We start from the raw sequence: 17,655 nt of genomic DNA, 5'->3' as shown, positions 1-17,655 counted from the left end.
CGGGTCAACCAACCGTGCTGTTTCGTTCAATACGATTGTATTAAACTTTCGTTCCAAAGAGTCATGTGCTTTGCATTCGCTGTTGTCTTGTTGCTAAGGGGATTCCGCCCATCCGCCATTAGTGCAGCGATGCACCAAATCCAACCCAACGAGAACGCGATGGTACAGTACAGACCCTTTCCGTCTAGTTCTAAAAAAAGGTACCAAAGTAGAGCGTTTCTTGCTGCCAAGAAGCCAACCGCGTGGTCGGTTTTATTTATTGCTCGTTTTTTTACTTTTCTTACTTTGGAATATCCACCTGCGCAGAACGCGGAGCGGTCATGCTTGAACTAATGCTTCGAAATATAATTTATTCCCTTTCACTTGGTGCGGCATCAACCGGAAAAGACAAATATTGGGCTGCGAAAGTTTCATTTTCGGATTTTATGGGCTATAACCTTTTTGCTGAAACGAATTTTTATTCGGATATTTTTGCAATATATTGATTTGTTATTGAAAGAGGGAAACTTAAAATAGTTAGAAAAAGCTATTTTGTATGGTTCGACCCTACATTGTTAGCAATCTTAGTTCAGAAAACTTGTCAGTCTTTAAAAAATAAATAAAATAATATAATTAAACTTAAGAATTTAAAAACGTTTGAATCCAAACATCCACATCACTTCTTTACCAAGTATTTATAGGTTTTCTTGAGCTTATTAATACTAATACTATCCAGTATCCACATTGGACTCAGGCAGTACGCTCCGCTCGGAACGTGCTGCACATCTTGTCGTGACTGCACGATCAAATACTTTGCATTCAGCGCGTTGGCGGCCAGCTTACCTTTGCATAGGACGATTAGCTCACGCAGCTGGCCCTGCGGTACCTGACAGTGTTCCGACACGTAGAAAGGGCCACAGTCGGCGAACAGTTCCATGCGGTACCGCGGACCGAACGCTTGCCTTTCGCTGCGGCAAATTTGAACGGCCGCCGAGAAATTTCGCAGTTCGAACTGTTCCTCCGGTAGCCAGCGACCGGCACTGGCGGACTGTTCGACCCAGTCGTACGCAACGATCCACAGGCCGCGGGCCAACGCCCGCAGAATGTTTATGGTGCGCCGTGGTTCCAGGCTCACCAGATGCGTTGTTTTGTCACTGACATCGTTGTGCACGGTGAAGCTACCGAGCTTTGCTACAGCCTAGGGGAAAAGAAAGGACTTAAATTATTTTAAATTAAGATTTATGGTAAATCTATGAAGGTAATCCAGCATTTGTTAATATCCGTTTCATATGACTTCCCTTGCAATTCGAAATCGGCAAATGGAAACATTATTGTCGTGTTCAGGTCTGAACAAACTTAATTCCTAAAACTCAAGAAAGCACGTACGACCACGTATTTTTGTGGAGATTTTGTTGCTGGTCAGTTTTAATATGAGTTCTTTCTATAGTGCTGCCTTAGCCTTATAATCAATCTGTTCAAATTTGATTTGATTCGAGACTCAATCAAACAGAAGATTTTTTTGTTCTGGAATATATAATGTATCATGAAATGAAAAACACAGATTTCCTTTCACAATAAACACAATTGGTAATCAAAATAATTTAGGGGCTATACAGATACCACGTGGTCAGAAAGATACAGACAGTGTACAAGCGTAGACATTTACTGCCTCTTCTCGTGTTTGTTCATTGTTTTCTTGTAAAAATTCAACAAACGTAAACCATGGCGCAAAATGCTGTTCTCAACTTGCGTTATTCTGTAATTAAAAAAATGTTTAAGAAAAAAGCCGACGTAAAAGGAAGTTGAACTAGGCATGTTATCTAGTCTAGTTTTACTGTCCAGGATAAGCTTGTCCACTGCAAAAATTACGAACCACAGAAAAGTCTGTTTGAACTTGACCCTTGCTTGAAGTTTCATCTCCTTCAGCAGGACCCGTGTCCAACCAGAGTACCACAGCTTGACCGCTGACTTCAACGCATCACAAAATTTGTTCGGTGAAGCTCGTCAAAATTTAAAAGGCTAAGTCCAGTGTCGGACGCTTAACAGTACTGTTACGACGATGGTCTTTCGGCAACACAGTGGGTGCAGGTGCAGACCTGACCAGCTATCCGTAAAAATTACTAGGAAGGAAATAATGTCAATATAGATGGGAACAATCGGCTTAGACCAAGGCAACGAGAAAGAACTAACGATTGGAAGCTTGGAACTTGAAACTGTAAATCTTTCAATTTTCCGAGAAGCGCCTGTATTCTTTCCGACTTATTTGGGGCCCGCAAGCTTGATATTGTAGCGCTACAGAAGGTATGCTGAAAGGGGTCTGTTGGTTCTAATTATCGGGACCAACTCCGATGGAAAATAAGTGGACGGTATTGTTTAAAAATTACACTACTTTTCAATTTTAACACTTTATTTTCAAACACTCACTATCACTGTGTTACACTGAATACTTAATTATACTGACTACTTTCACGCGCAGGTGCCGTCTCAGCAAGCAGAGTGTTCTAGATGCATAGATGGATTGATCTGGAATATTCTACTTCTGGGATATTCTGTTTCTGGAATATTCTGCGTCTGGAACTTTCTCTTTCTGGAATATTCAGCTTCTGGAACATTCTGTTTCTGGAATGTTCTGTTTCCTGAATAGGCGATAATTTTAAACGTACCGCTGAATTTAGGCGTGTACAGGGTCTACAATACAATCGTATAGGAATGGATGCCTACACCATTTACCAGAGCTGCAGCAACACACAGGAGCTGAGATTACGCGCTCCAATAACTTCCCGAGCGTATCAAGTAGGCATATGGGCCTGTACGATGAGGGATCTCTTGGTAGTTTCCCCGGTTTTGTTAGCAGCACCAATCTTCGTATTTTCCACTTATCTGGAATTTCCTGCATGTAGGCAATTCTGAAGCGTCTCTCTAAAAATAGCGGGATATGCTTGGATCGCCGTTTGTAGTGCGTCATATCCCGTCTGGACCGGGAGCCTTTTTTGTCTTCAAACCCCTAAGCAGCAACCAAAATGAGCTCTGCATTCATGACTGGAGTGAGGATGTCATTCGTTTGATCGCACGGCGTCGGAGGCCCCGTTTTGGGTTTTGGTTTTGGGAATAACCCTTCCAAGATGACCTTCAAACTGCGTTGGCAGGTTTCCTGCGGAGCAGATGCACCCATCAATTTTTTTACCGCCACCCCAGGGGTTTGAATCCGCGTCTCGGCATAACTCTTGGAAACAGGCATTCTTGCTACGCCGTACCTTTTTATTGAGCGCCAACCTGACTGTTACAAGTTCGAGCTCGCGCGCTTCGGCGTCCACCTTTGTTCGGGCCGTCTGAAAAAGCCTTCTCACTCTATGACACCTAAATTGAAGGAGACGGATGGTCTCGTTCCACGAGTACTACAGAAGGTGATATCGAGGATGGATTGTTGTACCCCCTATCAAAAGGTACTAACGGCCCCTATATTTGCCAGACTCACATCCAGCTTGTACAATGCTTCCAGCAGGCTTTGCCCCCTAGGGGTAGTGAGCCTTCAATAACCAGGGGCTTACGGCCGCGGAGCTCGTCGGTAAGCTTATCTAGCATCTGGGCAAACTGCTTCTGGGATAACCTTGGCGAAGCGTAGCAGCTGCAGATGTAAAGGCCACCGACTACACGCAACCGCCACGATACAGTCTATAACGACTTAAGTTCCCCGAAGTCGCTACTAAGTACGCGCAAAGCTATGAGGCAGCGCTGCCAGGTGAGGAAGAGCTAACCGAAGCCCCTCTTGGGAGTCGACGTAACAACTGATTCGACAAGGAATGCCAGAAGATGTTACCGCCCAGTCAGCTTCGAGGTACGATGCTGGTCTGACAAGCCAGTCGTGGTATGTTCGAATCTCGGCTAGGCGGTGCTGCTTGATAGAGTCAGTAGGATTTTTGCACTATTTTTATTTTGTTTATTTGTACATCAACAGGCCTTGTGGCCCAAATGATAATTTAGCCTAAAAACTACGCGCTATTGATAAAAACGATTTTTTCAGCACGTTACGGCTGACGTCAAATTCGAAGCTGGAGTAAAAACGGTTAAAGTCGCGTTGGAGACCGGTAATCGTGCTGAAGCTGCTGTAGTTAGTCCGCCGATTCGGCACGTGTAGAAAGTGGCTATTGCGCAATGTACGACTACGGACGTGAATATCAAGGTTTTGCAATATATACGGGCAATCCACCCGTGAGGTCAATAAATCGGAGACAATTGTTGCTCTATTTACATCGCTACGAACATGAAGGGGGTCTAGGTCGATGAGCCTACAGCGTTGTTCGTAGCTTGGCAGCTGGAAAGGGTTATTCCACGGAAGTCTCCGAAGAGCAAAACGAATGAATCTCCGCTGCACTGACTCGATTCGGCTAACTCCATTTTGATAGTATGGACTCCAAACTGGAGCACAGTACTCAAGATTGGAGCAGACTAGTGCACAATAAAGAGCTTTCAAGCAGTAAACATCGTTGAAGTTCTTGCCGATGCGCAAAATGAAGCCAAGGTTTCTGCAGGCTGTGTCCACGATGAACGCGATGTGCTGTTTGAATGTAAGTTTAGAGTCGAGCAGTATCCCCAGATCCTTAACGCAGTTTTCACGACGTAATGGCGTATTTGACAGCTTGTAGCCAAAAGCAAACGAGCTCAGCTTTCTGGAAAATGTGATGACTTCACACTTGTTGGGGTTAAGCAGCATGCGGTTGTTGACACACTATTTGGCAAAGGTCGATAGTTCCTCCTGAAGGACAGCGGCGTCGGATAGATTTTCGACTTTTGAGTATAACTTATTGAGGTCGTCAGCAAACAAGAATCGCGGACCTTTAAGCAGGTAGTTGACGTCATTGAAGTAGATAAGGAATATTAAAGGACCAAGATGGCTGCCTTGTGGTAGTCCAGAATGAGCAGTGAACGATCCAGAGAGACTGCCCTCAATGTCCACCTTTAAGTGGCGATCGGATAAGTATGAACGAAACCAACGCAGCAACGGACCACCTATGCCAAGCTTATCCAGTTTAGCAATAGCGATTTGGTGGTTCAATTTGTCGAAAGCTGCGGAAAGATCAGTGTAAATGACATCTGTTTGCGACCGAGCATCAAAACTATTTATCACGTAGGATGTAAGAGTCAAAAAATTGGTAGTCGTGGAGCGCTTGGGCATAAATCCATGTTGGTTAACAGAGATGTACTGTTTGAAAAATGCAAATACTGGTTCAAACAGGGTGAGCTCAAACAGTTTCGAAATTGAGTTTAGAGCAGAGATTCCTCGATAGTTATCTACGTTTTTCCTATTTCCGTTTTTATGCACAGGGAACCTGTAAGCCGATTTCCATGCTGAGGGAAAGACGCCTGAGTTAACGGATAAGCTGAAAAAATGGCTCATTGGAGCAGCAATTGCGTGGATGCATTTTTTCAGGAACACAGGTTGTATACCGTCCGGTCCAACGGATCGAGAAAGTTTCAACTTCTCGGCGGCCGATGTAACCATCACTTCATCGATGGTGAGGTTGTTCAATGAATGGCCCAGGAAAGGAACACACTCTATCGCTGTGGATATCTCTGCAATCGTCGAACTTGCATCAGTAAATACACTGGAGAATTTCATCGAGAACAGTTCAGAAATTTGCTCGGAGTTGCTCGCCGTTTTATCACCCAGGAGCATAACCGAGGGTAGACCGTCATCTTTCCGTTGCTCGTTGACATATTTCCAAAAAGATTTAGGATTACGCTTCAATCTTCAAACATTACTCAGGTAGCTTCGAAAGCAGGAACGACTCAGGCGTTTGTATCTTGTATTAATCGACCGGTAGTGGTTGCGGAGGGGTAAGGTCCTGTACCTCGAAAATTTCTTTAGAGCAGCTTTCCTTTCGGATTTGGGACGTCGCAACATAGTGTTTAGTCAGGGTATCTGGTACTGAGCGGGAGTACTTTTGGGAACGTAACGATCGATAATGTAGTTCAGGATATTGGAGAAGGTTGCAGTGTTTATATCATCATTATCTAAAACTGTGCTCCAGTTGATGCTGTTTAAAACATTTAGAATACCCCCAAAATCAGCATGGGCGTAGTCGTAGAAGACGGCTGGAGGCGCAATATTTACGTTACGGAAAATTTGTTGGCTGGTAGTAATTAGCAGAGCTGGATGATGCAGAACATGCTTGACAAGCGGGGTAGGCGCCAACGTCACTTCCGGGGCCTGACTACGGACACTGGCAAAGCATAGATCGAGGAGGCGCCCATTTTCGTTGGGTATATCGTTTACTTGTTGAACGGTTGCAGTACTATAGCAATCGAGCAATTCAATATTGATAGGCGATAAAGTTGACGAACCCATGTCAGAATATAGGTTCCCGTTGCCGGGTTCACGCTACTTAATGGTTGGTAGATTGAAATCGCCCCCACTAGCCACGTAACTGTCCTGTACTCTAATAGCCGGCCGCGAAGTCTGTCGATAAAGATGGGTCAATACTTAGAAAGAAGTTTCAGCCCACAGCTTTGCTGGGCGGGAGGTCTCAAAACGTGATACGGTCTATACCGTAAAAACGAAGACAGTAAACCGTGGTTTTCCGGGGTAAAAAGCGTCGCCTGGAAGAAATAGAGTGCGAGCCTCGCACTGCGAGGACATGAAACAGCAGTATCGCTTTCAGCAAACCCGTAAAACCTACAAGAAACTGAACGTATCCCACAAAGGCGCTTTGTGCTGCGAACCGAAATATGTTGGGATAAAAACGGAGAGATGAACATGAGGCGCTCGAGAGGTGGACAAGAATACCAAGACAACAGGGGAAATGATTACATGCAGTATGGCCGATGATGATGTGCCAACTCTCACAATAGGTGAGATGATCAAAACTATCAGGTCAGCTACCTGTATGCATCGATCAGAATCTGGGAAACAGTACAGCTACCGGAAGAGTAGAAAGAGAGGGTAAGATACCCAAATACAAGAAAAGCGACAAGCAGGACTGTGGGAACTACCGAGCGATCACTATTCTCAACGCCGCCTACAAAGTGCTTTCTCAGATCATCTTTGGCTGTCTATCGCCGCTAGCAAGTATATTTGTAGGAAGTTATCGAACCACCAGCTTTGCGGACGGGCGATCGACGACGCAGCAAATCTTTGTGTTCAGTAGATTTCAAGGCCATCTATGATACTATCGAGTGCGAAGAGGCATGGAAAATGATAGACGAAAACGGCTTTTCCGGGAGCAGACAAGACAGATTAAGGCCATTATACATAGACGGTATACAACAGTGCTGCGTGAGGATATTGGACGCGTTATCAAGCCCGTTTGAAACACGCAGGGAACGTTGACAAGGTGCTCGTATTTCCCGACTCCTGTTCTACATCGCACTAGAATGTGTTATGAAACGTGTGGGTTTTAACATGCGGGGCAAGATCTTCAATAAATCCAACCAACTTATCTGTTTCGCTGACAACGTGGACATTGTTGTAAGGACGTTCCAAGTAGTTGCTGAGCAGCTTACCCAGCGGAAACGTCAAGGAAGAGAAGGTCGGATTGGATTAATTAGCGGAATCCCGAGCTCACGTAAAGAGAAATGGAAAAGCAAAGTAAAGCATAGCTTAGCCTTAGGTGCTACATTTCGTTATCGAAACTTGTCCTTCTGTTTTTATACGACCGACTTGGTAGCCAGCTGTTAGAGTTCAGGACAATTGCGGGGCCAGTGCTGCGATCCTAGTGACTACAACCCCAGCTGAGATTCGAACATTCGACGACTGGCTTATTAGATCAGCATCATACCTCGAGGCCAAACGGGAGGTAGAGAGAAATCGTCTTACTCAGTTAAGCGTCTCTCATGACCGTCCCGTACCTAATTTTGCGCTCTTTTTCCTTCCCGTCTTGTCCCATTCTGTTTAAGAACTATAAACATCTATGTTCGACTACTGTCTTACTTCTACCCTTCTCTCCGTCGATAACAAAAACCACCGTTATAAAAGATTAACTTCCAGACGTTCACTGATTTTCCAGATACATATAATGGAAAAAATGAAACAGTGAAAGAAATCAATCCAATCTTATTCTGCAGGATTGAGAAATTTAGTAAATATCTGAAAAGCACATGCTAAATATGCATAACTTATGGAGAAATGAGTCGTCATTAATTTTGTGAATTCCAAAAGCAGTTTTGTTTGTTTGAAATAAAAATTCTGTTCATTTCTTCTTAATACCAAAATAGGTACGTATCAGATTAAGTGAGAAGGGACTTACCTAAGGGATACTACTAAATAATAAAATCAAAATGCAATACTCATCTCTACGAACAGAGCAAGATTGGGTTGTATTTCTTTTCTGTGACATTTTCCCAAAATACATATCGTTATTAATTTTTCTCAAAACTTTTTATTAAATTCCAAAATAGCTACAATAATGCACAACCGCCGCCAGCGGCGGCGGAGGCGATTGTCCTTAGAAAAATCATAACAAGAAAATGAAACTAAATCAAATCTAAGGTAGAAATTAAAATCACAATAAGGTTTAAAAAAATGGGGGAAAAATAAGAATATTACAATACTACTGCGAGCGTACCTCTTTCACGAATCTGTACTGAGCAGCGTGCAGATTGGTGGTGGCCAAGTGAAACTGCTGTGCTCCGTTGTTCGGTGCCGTCATCATCTTCTGCTGCTGCTGCTGGGAAGCAGTAACCGTCGGCAGGCCCGCTCCGAGCCCGAGTGCCTTCAGTGTACGTGCTTGCGTTCCCATCACAGGACGAGCGGCGGTGGTCGTCGATGACGGCTGGGGTTGGATAGGTTTTGAGCCTGAAGTGGTGGCGCGACCACTGCTGCTAGGAGTAGGTCGTGTTTCGAAGAGCATTGTGCTTCGGCGCGAGACTGTTCTGATGGTGGTGGTGGAGGTGGACACCGATTTGGTTGTCTGAGACGTTGCAACTGAGCGACGCCTGTTGGAAGCCGGGGTCGGAGTGTTCTGCTTTGGACGTTTGTTGGGATTCTCTTCGATGTGCGACAGCGCAGTTATTCCCGATTCTTGACTACTGGGGGGTGGTGGCGTTCCCAACGCCGATGGTTGTGCATTGAAGAGTTTGCGCTTGCGGGGTACGGGCGCTGCAGTTGATTCGGCAGGTTTAACCAACGGCTCCCGCAATTTATCGACATTCGATTTTACACTTTTTTCTGTTGATTTTGAAAGCTTCCGATAGAATGTGTCCAGCGAAGTCTGACGAGAAATTGAGGACATTCTAGGCGGAGGCGACTTCAGAGCCTCTTCTGCTGAAATGCTTCTGTTCAACACTCTTGCTGTTGCACCGGCTTTCTCGGCAGTCTTTTTCGATTGCATGTTAATGTGGGACAACCGTTTGTCGATAATATCCATAGAAATGTCAAAAATGGTTTTACGGCGATCGCTTTTTGGATCTTTGGTTGAACTGAATGTGAGATTCGATTGATACTCTTCGAGAAGAGTCTTGTTCCGTATGGGAACTATTGCTGGTCTATTGGGGGTAGCTGGCTCCTCCCTTGATGGGGTTTCCGGAACATCAATGGATGCGCCGGGTGTGTAAAGTGTTCTTCTCCGGTTTTGCATCGATTGTTTCGTTAGAGGTGTGAAGGCTGCGGTTGCAGTTGAATTTGCAGCTGGCGTAAACAAAGAGCTCCGTGTGCCTAGTGACTGACTATCGCTATTAATTTGCATTTTGTCCGACTCGTCGTATACCCCGGGGGTATAGAGAGTCCTGCGGCGGTTGGTACGGAATGATTCTAAAACTTTGGGATCCAGATCCAACTCGGGTGTTTTAATTTTATCCTTTGTCGATTCGTTGATTATGTTCTCCGTATTGGTGGGGTGGAGTGTTCTGCGGGAACGATTGTTCTCATCTGGAGTAGTAATTTTGTCAGTCTTTTCCAAAGTTTGTTCCATCCGCCTGGGTGAATATATTGTTGCACGATTATTTTGTTTCGAAGTTACGGTAGTCTGTTGAATACTTTCCGAATTAATGCTGTCGGTTTGGCATAATTCCACAGAATTCGTTCTGCACAGTTCCATCGCTTTTGGAGAAATAATTGTCTCTCGTTTCTTCGGAGGACTGTTCTCTTTCGCTGCGGTCGTGAACATAGTTTTTCTTCGATTTCTGACCGATTTCCTTTCCGGAACCGGTGATTCGATTTCTTCTTCTACACTAGTAACTTTAGGTGTAAAAAGCATTGTCTTTCTCCGTGACCTGGTTTCTTTAGCTGGCAAGGAATTTTCCTTGGGAGGTTCATTTTCACGGACAGTGCTGCTGCTTCTTCTTCTTCTAGTTTGACGTTCTTCGGCAGCGCAAGTCTCTTTTTCGACCGATCCATTGAAGAGTGATTTGCGGATTCGCTTCGTCGTAGGGGTAGAAGAAATCGATTCTACTTCTTTGTTTGTTTCAGCAGCCTCAGGCTCTGCATTTGTAGTTGTTGGAACCGGCGAATTCCTAAAGCGTTCCAGTAGTTTCATCGGTCCATTAAGCAGTTTGTCGAAATCGTCTTGCGGTTCAGGTGTGCTTTGATTTTCCGCTTGAAATTCATTAAGAATACGCTCCAAGCCATCGTCTTTACGTATGCGATGCAACACCGGAAGTTTGCTTGGGGGAGAACTGATAGACTTGGAACCATTGGAATCCGCCGAAACCAGTGCTGGTCGTTTTTTCCCACCAGAGCTGGTCATTTCCTCGGCTCGAGGTTGCATTGATTTTTGACGCTGCCCAAAAAAAATAATAATAATTAGATAACAAATCACCAGAAAAGGACTTTAGGTTTAGGCACAACTTACCCGTATCTTTTTAAACAATTCTGGGTTTTCATAACGCTCTTGATTGGAGATGGGGAACTGCTCCGGATTCATTAGACACATGTGCCGTTTGCAGGCTTCAATCCACAATATAGAAACCACCGGTATGTTCATCTTCTTCGCTTTCTGGTAAGTGGAGAGGAGACCATCTTTGAAGATGACATGAGTTGTATCCCTGTAAAACAATGCATTTTAGTTAGTTACCAGAAAGGGAGCAAACATTTTCTGTACTCACTTTAATAAACGATCATTCACTTTAGCTCCAAGAGAGGCAACATGATCCCTGATGCCATCCGAACGATTATCCGTCCCAGAACGAACCTCAACATATATGCACACTCCGGACATGATGTCCTGAATAGTTTTCGACTGAGGCTGCTTTCTTTCGTCGGCCGTGATGATGTCCTGCTCTTCATGTGGCACATCGAACTGTCCGTAAGCATTCCTCTTGGTGGGTGACTTGAGAGCACGCAAAGCACGAATCCGTGTTGTAGCCGACGGACTTTGCAGATCTTTATACAGCCGGGCTAGTCGAGGATTGTTGAGAGGATCCGCAGCTTGGGGTGGTGTTGAACAACGTAGATCTGCGTAATAAATCATTAGGTATCTGCTTAGTAAAACAATAACCAAACAAAAAAAAACATTCAACTTACCATCGGACTCCAGTAGAGCTTCAACTGATAGCGAACTTCCTACGGAGCTGCAGAATGAGACCTCTGATGCAGAGTCGGAATCATACACCGACAGGGGTTGATCGACGGGAGTGGCCAAAATTTTAAGCATTAAATTTTCATGAAGGCTCATTCTTTTCGTCGTGCCAGCAGGAGTTGCTGATCCTTGACTCAAGCTGTTCCTTACTGTAACCGCAACAGGCGTTGTTGGAGGAACATTTTCCTCATCGGCAGATACGATCAGTGATGCTTTTGCATTGAAATTAACCGATGCAGTCGCAACCGAAAATCTGCGTTTGCTGGCAGAATTTGCTAAAGGAGACGCCGTCGCCGATGTTCCGATTGTTGACATTCGCGACCTTTTTAGGTCGGGAGTGTAATTCCACATCACGCGGTTCATAGTTGCTGATGGGAACTGTCTTTTTGCACTGTTATTAAAACATTAATTTATTTAAATTGCACACTTTTGTTTAATCTCACAAAATTAAAAAAATCAGAACACTTTTGCTTCGTGTTTAATGATTTCGATAGCTAAACGCCAACGGTCGTTTGTGTCACTGCCGTCACTGGCTGCGAGCTAGCTCAATTCGCCACTTCGCCCGTTTTTGTATCCCGCCTTTGTTGCTTTGCTATCGAATGGGTGTAATTAAAAACGACGTTCCGTCTCAAATTAACTATGAACTGAGAGTCTGCTCTGAAAAATCACTAATGCTACTAGATTAAGTAGCACATAGCTTATGTCTTGGATAAGCAATTTAACATAGGTATAAATAATCATTGTCGACCTTACCGATGAGCAGGTCAGGTGGAAGCAACTTAGGTAGACACATTTTTTGGTTTGCCTCGATTTTTTGATTACCTACTTTGGCGTTTTGTTATTGACTTCAAAGTTTCCTGACAAAATAAAATCATAATAATGTGTTTTCTAATAAAAATATAAAATAATAATTAAAAAGAAATAAAATAATCATCCCGGTCGTGTGACCTTTTTTAAGCTGAACCCCCATTATTTGAATCCGTTCGCATTTAAACACCCCATCGGCAGGCAACCATGTTTTCGCTGCTAGCATCTCGTGTGTGCCAAAATAAGATAGCATGTCAGCACTGCGTTTCACTCAACTGCCAGCAGTCTGATTTGGGCCCGCTGTCAAATTTTGAGCCCAGGACATGCTGTCGCTGACGTTCACTGCAGCTCGTTATAGAGATGTCGATGGGGTGCATTTAAAAATGATCACGGCTACGTGGAACGTCGTGGCTAGCCTTTAAAACCTTTGAAAATGTAATATGGTTTTCAATTCATTAGCACATAATTAAATTTATCAATGAGGCAATCTTCCATCTACTTCCAATAACAATAACTGTCGATAAAAGAGGGTCAAATTCTCAACAGGACGTTTATACCCATGGCTGTGTTGTTTGTTCTATTTATTAAAACATGTGTCTTTTACAAACGAAGCAAACAGGGCTTATAGCGTTTTTTGTTTTTTAACCTGGGTTTATTCCAACCGACCACTGAATAAACAAACATTTTCGCGAGCATAAACAAACGTCTTCGGGTTGTCAGTGTATTGCTTATTGCGAGGTTCAAACTGTGAAAAAATTCAGTGCGAACCCGTCGTCTAAAAAGTGCAACCCAGTGCGAAACTAAGTTCAACCTGAGTGAAAAAACAAACGTTTTGACAGCCGTTCGTTTGGAACTAGAGCGAACCTAGATTGGACCTAAGCCAAAACAAAAACGGTATTGGATAAAAGGGCAAATAAATATTTACCAACAGACCATTTTACGTGACAAGCGACAAGGTAACCTGCTGATATTGCGCTTTCCCGTGCTGGTACTTTGACAATCCATAGAGGACTCCACGGAAAAGCAATATCGAGGAAGGATACAAAGTCTTCGGATATTAGAGACACTAGAGATTTCGACGGCTTCTTGGTGAACCAGTACCCTAAAAAATTAGAATACTTTTAAAATACTTTTGATACTTTACTGATAAAATACTTTACAGTAAACACAGAGAACAGATTAACAGACTCGAAGGAAGTACCGTGGACCCCCGTTCGTTTGACCATTTTTAATCTGAACACTTTTTAATTTGAACCCCCTTGGTTTGCACGACGTGCAAATTAAAAATGGTTCAAATGTCATTCTCAACATGACATCATTTGTTTATGCGGACAATGCACATAAACACGATTTGTTTGTACTGACCTAGCGTGTTTAATCGGTTTCACATTTCGTTTTCCTAACGATTAAGATAGAAATCCGATCGGAAAATGCAATATTCGCACTTGCAACTGCCAACTAAAACAAACCACCAAAACAATAACAAAGAGCAGGGCAGCCAGTTCACACAGGTTTCAGCATATTTCGGGTTACCAGTTGTTCAAATTAAAAAGTAACCCCGTTAGTTTGCATGAGGAATCGTTCAAACGAACGGGGGTCCACTGTAATGGGTTTTGTGTGTGTAAAATCTGTCGGTAGCGCCCTCCAGAAATAGTTTGCCAAACGCATCAAAAAATATCCAAGTACCTTTATCAATATTTCTTTGAGTTACATAGCAGCGATGGCAGCGACATCAAGATTTAGTTTGCCACTTACTGTTCGAGGGGTGCTCTATTGGAGGATTACGCATAGATTACATAAAAACCTTTTACACACTTTTTAGCTTGCGCTCGGAAATAAATTTGCAACAAAATCATGAAACAACAAGTTCCGCATAAACCACATGTCGATGAATTCTATCCAGCTTGTTACGAGCCATAATGGCAGACGTGTTCGTAATATTTGAAGGCATTTTTGACATTTCAGTAATAAATCCCATGTTTTCTTTCCAAAAGTTCCTTTAGTTTTTGCCGTGAACGTGCAGAAACAAGACGTGCGATGTATTACTGAAATGTCAAAAATGCCGTTGAAAAGACGAATAAAGTCGAATTTTACGCGCACTTGGAGTGCGAATATGACCGCTGTCCAAGACATGATATCAAAATCATCATCGGGGACTGTAACGCTCAGGTTGGTCAGGAGGAGGAATTCAAACCGGTGATTGGACGGTTCAGCGCACACCCGCAAACGAACGAAAACGGTTTAAGACTTCACCGCCTTGAAGAACATGGCCACACGTAGTTCCTTCTTCCAGCCTATGACCTATATCATCGGTATACTTGGAGATTTTGAGTGTCTCGGCGCCTCTGTAATCTATAGTCTCTGTACGGGGAACGCCCTCGGGCGTGTGACACCGAATCGACGTAACGAATGGTTTGACGAGGAATACCAGCATATATTGACTGAGAAGAACGTAGCGCGGGAACAAATGGTGCATAGAGCCACCCGTCAGAATGTGGAGCGATACAAACAGAAGCGGAGATAGCAAATCCAACCCTTCCAGGAGAAGAAGTGTCACCAGGAAGAAAGGAGTGCGAAGAACTAGAGCAGCTGTACCGCTTTCACGACACACGGAAGTTCTATCAGAGACTCAACGGATCTCGCAAAGGCTTCTTGCCGCGGGCCGAAATGTGCAGAGATAAAGATGGAGGTATCTTGACTGACGACCGAGCGGTGATCGAAAGGTGGAAGCAGCACTACGATGAACACCTGAATGGCGACCATGATAGTGGAGGAAGTGACCACATTGGTGTAGCAAGCAACGAAGATGTGCCACCCCCATCGATAAGGGAAGTTAAAGAAGCCATCCAGCGGCTGAAGAACAACAAAGCAGCGGGAAAGGATGGCAGCCGCATATGACCACATTGGTATGTGCCAACCCCATCGATAAGGGAAGTTAAAAAAGCCATCCAGTGGCTGAAGAACAACAAAGCAGCGGGAAAGGATGGCATTGGAGCAGAACTTCTTAAAATGGGTCCGGACAAGTTGGCCGGGAGTCTGTATCAACTGATTGTCAAGATTTGGGTTACGGAACGACTACCAGAGGAGTGAAAAGACGGGGTTATCTGACCTATCTACAAGAAAGGTGATAAGCTGGATTGTGAAAACTACCGAGCGATCACTATCCTGAACGTCGTCTACAAAGTGCTGTCCCAAGTCATCTTTCATCGACTACCGCCAAAACTAATATATTTGTAGGAAATTATCAAACCGGCTTCATGAATGGTCGGTCTACAAAGGACCAAATCTTCACCCTTGGAGGGAGATCGTCCAGAATTCGGCCTCGAATTCCGAGTTCCCACGCATCACCTGTTCATCGATTTCAATGCCGCATATGATAGTGTAAACCGACAAGAGCTATGGAAAATTTTGGTCAAAAACGGCTCTCCGGTTAGCTTACTAGACTTATCATGGCTACGATGAATGAGATCCAGTGCTGTGTGAGAATGTCGGATGGATTATCGGACCCTTTCGAATCTCGCAGGGGACTTGACAAGGAAATGGTCTTTCCTGCCTGCTATTCAACATTACGCTTGAAGAGGTATTATAAGACGAGCGGTGATCGAAATGCGGGGCGCGATGTTTAATAAATCCTGTCAATTTATCTGCTTTGCTGACGACGTGGATGTTGTCGGCAGAACATTTGAGGCGGTGGAAGATAAGTACACCAGAGTAAAACGCGAAGCATAGAAGATTGGGCTGAAGAAAAATACGTCTAAAACGAAGTATATGCTGGCGAGCGGAATCGAGCGCGACAGGGCCCGCTTGGGTAGTAACGTGGTAATCAACGGGGATTAGTCTTGTGATAGTCGACGAGTTCGTATACCTTGGCTCACTGGCAACAGAGGACAATACCAGCCGTGAGATTAAAAGGCAGAATCATCGACTTCTGAAGTCGGGCTTACTACGGACTCCACAAACACTTGCGGCCGAACAATCTGAGCTCTCGTACAAAGTGCACACTGTACAAAACGTAATTAGACCGATTGTCCTCTACGTGTACGAAATTCCAAACTCTCGGATCCTCTCCTCCACTCTTTGCTCCCCTTTGAACCCTACACATACGAACCCCAGATAATGTCATTCTCGTTTAGTGATGAAACCGCAAAATACTCCTTAGCTCATATGCAACTTACCTATCTCTTCTGCACCCAAAACAGACTGCACAATTTGGACGTTGGGAATTCGTGCACATTGTGTATTCGTGCACAAACATTCAAATTAAACATGAACACGTTTAATGCAAAAATAAGTTGAAAGAATGCCAAAAAAGCTATTAAAAATACCAAAATGACAATAAAAATGACGAAAAGAAGCCATCAAGAGCAACCAAACAACGACGGAAAAGAAGATGAAAATGACAAAATCATAGAGGGACTGCGATTTTTTCTTCAATAAGGTCTGCAAGCTGCAAGCTGCAACACTATTTACGGTATAGAGGAGTGGAAGTAAAATACATATCCAGTTTTCCACGAGCAGCCATTGATGGTGGTTCTGTGTGTTCCTTTAGCTGCAAACAGATTGATATTTAAAGCTCATTTAATTCTCATGAGACAATTTCATCGTGCGAAATAGATGTAACACTTCCATTAGCCTTCCATGCGAGCGAAATGACACTCGTAATAACCCTAATTCTACGGCGGCGGTTGCTACTTCTCATCATTTTTCTCAACCGCGTTATTCCCGGAAAAAAGTGGAACTCACTTCACCTCCATTTCACCGTGAAGTGACTCTTGTCGTATATGCGCATCACGCGCTGGTTTCCCGAAAGGGTTTTGACTTTGATGGACAATCGGTCAATACGTTTTTAGTTAATTTTTGTTATTTACACCAGAGGGAATAATGATGGCATTTTCGCAAAATATCATAATAACATTATTTCGTATTGTACTGCTATAATAATTTTTATCACCGTGCTATGATTATAATCGCAGACTTCGCAAACACTATCAGTTGAGCAAAAAACCTAAAACCTACTCAGAAACGCAGGTAACAATTTTTAAATGATTTTATGGGGCTTCTGGAGTTGTGGATTTTGTTCCGCTGAAATTCTTTCTAGCAAGCAAGTTCAATATTGTTCACCGCATTTCTGGAGAATGCTGACTCAAAGAACGTAGAATAGATACCCAAGGAACATTTTTGTTGTATAGCTGCTTATCAAGCGCTTGTTCCATTGCTTTTAGCTATAAAGTAGTTGAACAAGCTACTCTTAAACAAAAATGTTTGTTGGGTAAGGCGTTTATCAGAAGGATGGTTTAAGGAACTCAAAGCAGCCCATTTTTAAATATCATTGAGAAGCTTCGTGTTCCTTTCTGTTGGT

At 43.7% G+C, this 17,655-nt stretch overlaps 2 protein-coding genes across 2 annotated transcripts in view; one reads left to right on the top strand and one right to left on the bottom strand.

The window, feature by feature from the left end:
- The window catches only part of LOC128736621 (uncharacterized), a 42,981-nt gene that overhangs the window by 1,106 nt on the left and 24,220 nt on the right, over positions 1–17,655 (top strand). The gene's annotated exons all lie outside the window — the stretch shown is intronic.
- LOC128733468 (mediator of DNA damage checkpoint protein 1) lies at positions 656–11,872 on the bottom strand. The gene is made up of 5 exons (XM_053827076.1): positions 11,435–11,872; positions 11,017–11,365; positions 10,764–10,956; positions 8,541–10,691; positions 656–1,177 (listed from the first exon to the last, which is right to left on the bottom strand). The coding sequence occupies exons 1-5, from the start codon at positions 11,850–11,852 to the stop codon at positions 656–658; spliced, it is 3,633 nt and encodes a 1,210-aa protein (XP_053683051.1). The 5' UTR covers positions 11,853–11,872.

The sequence above is a fragment of the Sabethes cyaneus genome, chromosome 2, assembly GCF_943734655.1.
Source record: "Sabethes cyaneus chromosome 2, idSabCyanKW18_F2, whole genome shotgun sequence".
NCBI classification, from domain to species: Eukaryota; Metazoa; Arthropoda; class Insecta; order Diptera; family Culicidae; genus Sabethes; species Sabethes cyaneus.
Note: the sequence above shows the minus strand (reverse complement) of the source record. Positions and strands in the feature narration are given on the sequence as shown.

What these genes read in the sequence shown, in the direction of transcription:
- LOC128733468 (XM_053827076.1), bottom strand. Translation starts at nt 11,852, where the DNA reads ATGAACCGCGTGATGTGGAATTACACTCCCGACCTAAAAAGGTCGCGA. An exon ending in GTGAATGATCGTTTATTAAA is followed by an intron (nt 10,957 to 11,016) that starts GTGAGTACAGAA and finishes ATTGTTTTACAG; the next exon opens with GGATACAACTCATGTCATCT. An exon ending in AATTGTTTAAAAAGATACGG is followed by an intron (nt 10,692 to 10,763) that starts GTAAGTTGTGCC and finishes TTTTTTGGGCAG; the next exon opens with CGTCAAAAATCAATGCAACC.